The 8,298-nt window shown below is 32.2% G+C and overlaps 1 protein-coding gene across 1 annotated transcript; it reads left to right on the top strand.

The window, feature by feature from the left end:
* Nucleotides 1-3,191: 3,191 nt before the first annotated feature.
* Nucleotides 3,192-3,622, top strand: LOC138145665 (large ribosomal subunit protein eL36-like). Its single transcript, XM_069067322.1, has one exon. It carries the CDS (start codon nt 3,192-3,194, stop codon nt 3,561-3,563), a length of 372 nt encoding a protein of 123 aa, XP_068923423.1. The 3' UTR covers nt 3,564-3,622.
* Nucleotides 3,623-8,298: the final 4,676 nt, after the last annotated feature.

Below are 8,298 nucleotides of genomic sequence, written 5' to 3'. Positions count from 1 at the left end.
GAGAGAGAGAGAGAGAGAGAGAGAGAGAGAGAGAGAGAGAGAGAGAGAGAGAGAGAGAGAGAGAGTAGACTTCAATGTGTATTCAGATTCCATTTTTCTTTTTTCTGGATGTGAATAGAATTTTCCATCAGAAGTTGTTTGTAATTGTCTTAGATTCTTGTATTGCTGAGAACAGCTAAGCCTAGTAAAGTTGGTGACTGCACAACGTTGCTGTTACTGTGTACAATGCTCTCCCAGTTCTACTCTTTTCACTCAGTATCACTTCATATTAATCTTTCCGGTTTTTGGTTTTTTTCTGAAATCCACTTGCCCATCTTTTATTTTTTTATTTTTTTTAAAGCAATCAGGGTTAAGTAACTTGCTCAAGGTTACACAGCCAGTTATTTCTGTGTGTACTGCTAAGTATCTGAGCCCGGATTTGATCCCCAGGTCATCCTGACACTGGAGCCGGTGCTATTACTCGCTGAGCCACCTGGCCGCCCCCACTTGCCCATCTTTTCTTATGGAAAAATATTATTTCATTACATTCATATACTACAATTTGTTCAGTCATCTTCAGTTGATGGACATCCCATCAGCTTCCAATTCTTCGGGACCTCAAAAAGAGCTGCTGTAAATGTTTGTATATGTCAGTCCTTTTTCCCAAATTTATGACTTTTTTTAGGATACAAACTTGAAGTGGTTTTGCTGGATCAAATGGCATACACATTTTTATAGCTGTTTTGGAATAGTTCCAAAATGCTCTACAGAATGGTTGAATCAGTGCACTACTCTGCCAACAATGCATTGGTGCTCCAATTATCCAACATCTTCTTTAACATTTATCATTTTCCTGTTGTGTCATGTTAGCCAATGTGATAGTGTGATGTCGTGAATCAAAGTTGTTTTAATTTGTATTTCTCTAATGAAAAGTGATTTAGAACATTTTTTTCATATGACTATAGATAGCTTTAATTTTTTCCTACCTGAAAACTACCTTTTCATATCCTTTGACCATTTATCAATTGGGGAATGACTTGTATTCTTGTAAATTTGACTCAGTTCTCTATATATGTTAGAAATGAGGCCTTTATCAGAAACTCTAATTGTAAAAATTATTTTCCTGGTTTCTACTTCCTTCCCAATCTTGCTTGCAGTGACTTTGTGCAAAAACTGTTCAATTAAATGTTATCAGAATGATCCCTTTTGAATTTCATAATGTTCTTTTCTCTTGTTTGGTAATAAATTATCCCTTCTCTAGAGATCTGACAGGTAAAATATTCATTGGTGCTTAACTCTACATGGGAAGAACCTTTTTTCAGATAAAATATGAAAGAAATGGATAGATAGCAGGACAAAATAGAGAATTAAGAGGACCTATTTGAATACAGGGAAATTACTGAGGTCACTTAGCATTGTGATTCCTAAAATCATTTTTATGTAACTATTTTTAGGGCTTAAGAAGCTAAAATTTGTAGCAAATCAAGTAACTATGTATAAACAATGAGATGGTTTTTAAACAAAAAGGATATTGATTTCATATCTAAGAGAAAGGTGACTTTTTCAGTTTTACCTCATAAGGGAAAGATAAGTTACAAAGCACAGAAAACTCTTATGTCAGGCATTGAGTCTCTGAAGATTCCAACAGGAGAGAAAAAAATTAGCGCAGTTAAAAAGCAACAGACATTAACAGTATAAGTCAGTTGGGAGGCCTATTTCAGCTACTGTACTTACAAGCCTGCCATTTGAAGGAGAGCTAAATTCCACTGCAATACCTCTTAACATAATTTTTATATTGTGAGAGATGTGAAGTTTATTCAAGGTGCTGATTGATTGCTAATCCTATTTGTGATTCAATAGATAGAACTAAAAAGACAGACTCTTTATTGCTTTGCTTTAAGAACAGGCTTGATTCTGGATTGGTTACTCCAGAATCCTATGATGATAGTTGTCTGAGTTTAACTGACTTGCCCAAAGATCCAATCTGAGGAACTTTGTGATTTTGTGGTTTTAGGTAATTCCTTATTATATTAAAATAATTTTTTGGCACCTTTTTGGATAACAACTGTGAGTTTTACAAAGTTTGATACTGCTTCATTAGTTCATAAGTAGAAGAAGATTGAGGACCAGAAACAGAACAATAAGCAGAAAAACTACTTTGTGCTTTACAGATTGTTCTTGAAAAAATGAAGGGTATGAATTCCTACCATCCATTGTGAAATACTCCAAGAATATATGAAGTTTTCTTCATTCATAGGTCTTTCTCATAAGTTTCTGTAAGCATATATCAACATCCCAAACAAATAATAAATGTTGATATGACCCAGGTTTAAATGCATTAAAATCTATAGACTAACAGTCTTATGTATACTCTCAGAAGTGAAAAATTACTTGGCTAAAAGTAAACAAGAAATGAAATGAGGAAGCTATTAAAATTTGAAGAGGTAAAAATTGAAGTATCTGAGATAACTTAAATTCTCCACATAACACAAACATTAAAAATTAAACCAAGAAGCAAATTAAAGGATAATAAAGAATAGGATTCTCAAAATGATTGTGAAAAGCAGATGAACATATTTTGAAATAAAGAAAATCAGAATTGTTTGTGTGTGGGAATCATCAGAATTGGTTTGAGGCATTCTTTTATTGTTTTGTACAAATACTCAGGAGGATTTTAGTCTAAAAAAATTGAAATGTTATTTCACTGAAATGCACTTTTGAAAAAGGCCTTACAAATGTAAGATCCATGTCAAATCATGCCTGTTTCTATCTTTATTACTCTAGGATAGAATTACTACTTCCTCCCTAGGTCCCTATTATACATATTTAAAAAGTCAGTTTCTATTTGTTTGTCTGAACAAGATGTAGAGTAGCAAGTCTCCTCACAATTTCTTTTATCTTTTTTTTTAATTTTTTTTATCTTTTGAAGAATATAATTAAAACTAAAACCAGTCCAAATTTTAACTACTCTGTTCTTTTGTTTTTTTTTTTTTTCTGTTAAGAGAGCTTGAGCAGATATCTGGATATTTAAAACTCTGCACTGCCAAATTCCTAATCTTCCTGAAATTATCATGCTTTTTCTCCTTTTATTCAAATGCTCTATAATTAATTCTAATCATAATATATGTTTCTTTCACCCCTAATTCTTACCCAAATATTACCTAATTTGCCTCAACTTGTAGATTTACTGAAGTGTACTTTATCCACTTTTAATGTATGATATAGCCTTCTGTAGTGGCTGCCATTGGGACTGCGCGCCACAGCCATGGCTTATCCGATACGCCATGGCCTTGGGACTCAACAAGGGCCACAAAGTTATGAAAAACGTTTTGAAGCCCCGATACTGCCGCCGCCGTGGGAGCTTGACCAAACACACAAAGTTTGTGAGAGATATGATCCGGGAGGGGTGTGGATTTGCCCCTTATGAAAGGAGGGCCATGGAATTGTTAAAAGTCTCCAAGGATATGAGAGCCCTTAAGTTCATCAAAAAAAGGGTGGGAACTCACATCCGAGCCAAGAGGAAGAGAGAGGAGCTCAGCAATATTCTAGCTGCCATGAGGAAGGCTGCTGCCAAGAAGGACTAAACTGGACTCTACCAACCTTCCCCATTTACCCAATAAAGATTTGACAAACAGAAAAAAAAGTACGATATAAATCACAAAAAAATTAAATTTAACTGTATAAGACACTGTGCTAGGTACTTGCACATGAAATAATGTCGGTTATATGCTTTCCATAGTCACATTGCAATGATGCACTCATACAGTGATGTTTATAATACCAAATTTATTTCCCTTTATGAGGATTTCTATTTTACTTTATGTACTAGCCATATATTATACATTTATACAAAAACATCTGAGATCATGGGTTTTATTTCTGCCCTTTTTGGATACGGTCTCCTCATAACTTACTGGTCCTATCTGCTAATATTCTTCATATATCATGCCAACTGTGAAATACCAATTGTATCAACTGATATTCTTTCTTTCCATGTCACTCTGTTGTATATTTCTTGGAGCAGTTATGTTGAAAGTTTTCTCTCCCCCCCTCCATTTTTCATTTAAAGTCATCTTAATCAAATTTGACACTTTCTAGTTAAAATTATTTCCACTTAGCCTCACAAGATATAATTTATTCTTGCTCTGAATCCTATATAATTCTGACATCTTAAGTTATGTTCAGAATTTCATGTATCATTAAGCAATATATCTTATTTACTAGCTATTATCTTGCTTCTGGAATATAGTTCTCCTTTAAAAATAACTTTTTAAGAAGCCATAATTATAAGACATGATCCTCTAATTTCACTACATATGTATGCTTCCTAAAAAGGAATGCTGTAGTACAGACATGTGGCCTACACATCACATGAGGGTCACTCAGTGTGGACTGAAAAAGATTAAAATGTAATTGGGGAAATGTTTTTTTAAATAAGTAATTAAAATAGATAGAAAATGTGTGGGTCTAAGTCATTTTGCATCAAATATATATCCTTATGTATATAATGTGTCATCATTTTTTTTGATGCCTTTCTTTTAGGAAATTTAGAACTTTATTTTTTTTTGCTTTAGTTTTCATGAATTCATCACACTCTCAAGAAGATGGATTAAATCACCAATGTTTTGATCTAATGAAAGCTGATTCTAAACTCCTAGAATATAGATATGCTTTCCATTACCAATTCCCTTTTTGGAGATTCTCTTTAATTGATCTATAATACATAGAAAAGTGATTTATACATCTTGAACATTTATATTTATATTTCTTCAGCATAAGTAGGCTATATTAGAATCAATCAAAAATAGTCTTCCTCTGGTAATCCAAGTGAGTGTTGTTTTGCCAACATTCCTTGCAGTCTAATCAGACTAGTCTGGTCACCTCTGTACTGTTATAGCCTGCTTACATCAGTTCATCAATTGCACTTGCCATATTAGAAATAAAGTTTATTTCCATAAAAAAATTTTGAGACTAACACAAAGCTTTTATTCAATCAAATAACCATTAAGGTGTATAATGGCAAATAAGTTCTAGAATACCACCTACAGAACTAAGGGATGGAACTTCCTCCCAATTAAATACAACCACCCCTATAACACATACATGCACACACATATGCACACAAACACACATGTTCACAGTCTTCTAAAGCCATCTTCATAATTAATTCCAAGCCTGGGAGAATGAAATCTCAAGGGCAGTTCATTTAATGAGAACACAAAAATAGTTATGGGCATAGCACATAAAAAATGTAATTAACTTGAGGAAGGAGAGCAAAACTTCTAAAGGATTTCTATCTTTCAGCTAGAGGCTGGACATTCCTGAAAGGACATATTGTTGTGGGCACTGAAGAAAAGCCTCAGTCTTAAATATTTTCTTTGATTTGATAGCATAAATAAAATGATGAAAATATTTATGAATCCTATTTGGCTTTGTAACAAGTGAGGATTTTGAAAATGTGCATATAATACTATGGAGATGACATTAAAAATAATCTATATATAGTTACTTAATTTCACAATGTGTTTATAAATTATGAACATTTTAAGATCATTTAAAACTCCTTATTTCTCATATGACACATATCATACTTTGCTTGTGTTCAAATAAGAAAGGTTGGATTTTTCCCAATGGAATCTTTTTAGTTCTCCACTCTTAAAATGTTAAATTCAGTAACCATAGACATTCTTTGGAGAGTAATTCAGTGATAACATTAAGCTTGACATTTCTGCAATTCCACAGCACTCAAAATTATTGCATGCAATTGAACAAAGTGCCACAATTTGGCCATGACATAAAAGGCCAACTTAGTTTTGTTCTTCCAAAAATTTGCTTCAAGAAGCATGTGGGAAAATTTCCTTTAGTTAGTTGATAACGTGAAGAATGGTTTCATTGATATATGAATTTCATATCCTGTACAAGATAGTTAACAGTGTACAATCACAACTTTCCAAAAATATTAACTGCTATATTACTTGTTTTTATATGCGTTCATTCTTGTAAGACCAAATGAGAAAAACATTTTGATAATTTGATTTATAATTTGTAAAATAAATGATGTAAATCATTTTCAAAGTGATATCTTCATATATAAAGATAGAGACACACAACGTTCTCTCTGTCTGTCTCTGTCTCTCTTCTTTATTCACTCAGTTTCACTGCCATAAGAAGGGTGCCTACTTCTATGAATCTTACGATCTTTACATAAATTAAATACCATGGGCAACCTATGCAGGAGACCAATTCAGTAAGGTTAATAGTAATATCCTTACATCCTTGTCATTGTTTTATACATTATTCCAAAATATAGTTTGATCATTCATATCTCTGAGCATGGACAACATTGTTGAGAAGCAATGGGCCACAGCATAGTACTTTTCATGTGGGTTGTAAGAATCATGGTAACTAAAGAAATTAATAGCATTCACCAATATACTTTCTGTTATATGGAAGTCAATAACAATTTTTCTAGATAGAGTTCATTACATAATATTACAAAACAAGTGAAAATAGCAGACTTTTCTGATAGTAGTAAACATCTACTTCATATTTATCAATCATATGTATATAAGAGATGTATATAGGTATACTACATAGTCAAGAAAGATTATCTGATTTACTATTATAGCAAAAAAAAACAAATCAGAAAAGAAATATTTTTTGAGAGTTTTTGTTATTATTGCAAGACCAATTAAATGGTACATTGGATAAGGTGTCTGACCTGGAGTCAAATATTTTGGAGTTCAACTCCAACCTCAGATGTTTAGTAGCTCAGAGTAAGTCACTTATCTCTTGTTTGTTTGGATCTCCTAATTGCAAAATAAGCTGGAGAAGGAAATGGCAAATCACTCTAGTTTCTTTGCCAAGAAAACCACAACTAGGGTCATGAAATGTTGGATTCAATTGGACAATAACAGCAGCAACAATTATTCGTTTTCATTTTTTCTGATCAGTTATATGAATTTGGAAAACTGTTTTTTAAACATATCATTATTATATCAATGCCTTAATATCATGAAGTGAAATAAGTTACATTTATAAATTAAATAAATGCAGAATATATTGTGCCTTGACTCTTTGCATAACATTGTTAAATAAGTAAGAAAGATGTTTATGTAAAAAAAAGCCTATCTCTTCATTATTATCATTATTATTTTTCAATTTTTGTATGGCAATACTAGTAAGAAAAAGGCTAGAAAGACAGGATGATAACAAATTCTGGTGAATATTCATCCCAGGCTATGGAGTTTCAGTTTTAATTTTTGGAGTAGAAGAAATTTGGTCAGGATCTATGCAAAACATAGATTAGTTTGAAGTGGTGTAAGTCTGACATTATTTGGAGGAAGAAGCAAAAAGGAATCTGATGATTCGATGAAATGGCTATTACAAAAGCCCAGAACTAGAAAGACAATGAAGAGAACTGATTCAATAATCAGGATAAGATAGAAAATAGAATCATTGTAGAAGTAGAATTAATAGCACCCTGTTAGATTGTTATTTTAGTCAAATATCAAAAAAGAATATTTATTCATTCAAATTGAATGACCTATCAGACTAAATTAATGTATCATTTCCATCAAAGACCCAATTGTTTTTGTAAACACAGACTTAATTTTTTTAATTGATTTACCCAAAACATGTAACATATTTGGAGAAAAGTTAGGAGAAGATCTGAAGATTGTAGAATTAGATCTATAAAGGACCTAAGAGGTCATAGATTTCAGTCTCACTATTTAACAGATAAAGACTCTGAGAAAAAAAATAATCTTTTCCCCTACAATATTATCCTTAGGTTTCTTGGGCATTTGATTCTCGGTTTAAATTCAAGCTACTTTGTCTATGCGAATATCATATTCCAAGTTTTCTGATTCTTTAATTTAGAAGCTGCTAAGTCCTGTGTAATCTTGACTATGGCTCCTTAATATTTGTAATGATTCTTTCTGAGTGTTTTCAGTATTTTCCCTTGACCTGATCATTTTGGAATTTGATTGCAATACTCCTTGGAATTTTCATTTTAGGATCTCTTTCAGGAAGTGATCAGCAGATCCTTTTAATGACTATTTTACCCTTTGGTTCTAGCTTATCATGATAGTTTTCCTTGATGATTTCTTAAAAGAGAGTGTCCAGGCTTTTTTTTTCTTTTTTAGATCGTGGCAATCAGGTACTCCTTTATTTAATTAGCTTTCTTTGATCTATTTTCCAGGTAAGTTGATTTTCCAATGAAGTATTTTACATTTTCTTCTATTTTTTGTTCTTTTAATTTTGTTGGATTGCTTCTTAATTTTTCATAGAGTCATTAACTTCCACTTGCCCAATTCT

The sequence above is a fragment of the Petaurus breviceps genome, unplaced genomic scaffold (genome assembly GCF_028583685.1).
Source record: "Petaurus breviceps papuanus isolate PSGF00001 unplaced genomic scaffold, PetGlider_PUasm1.0 90743, whole genome shotgun sequence".
Lineage (NCBI taxonomy): Eukaryota > Metazoa > Chordata > Mammalia > Diprotodontia > Petauridae > Petaurus > Petaurus breviceps.
The sequence above is the reverse complement of the archived record's forward strand: the minus strand, read 5'-3'. Positions and strand labels throughout refer to the sequence as shown.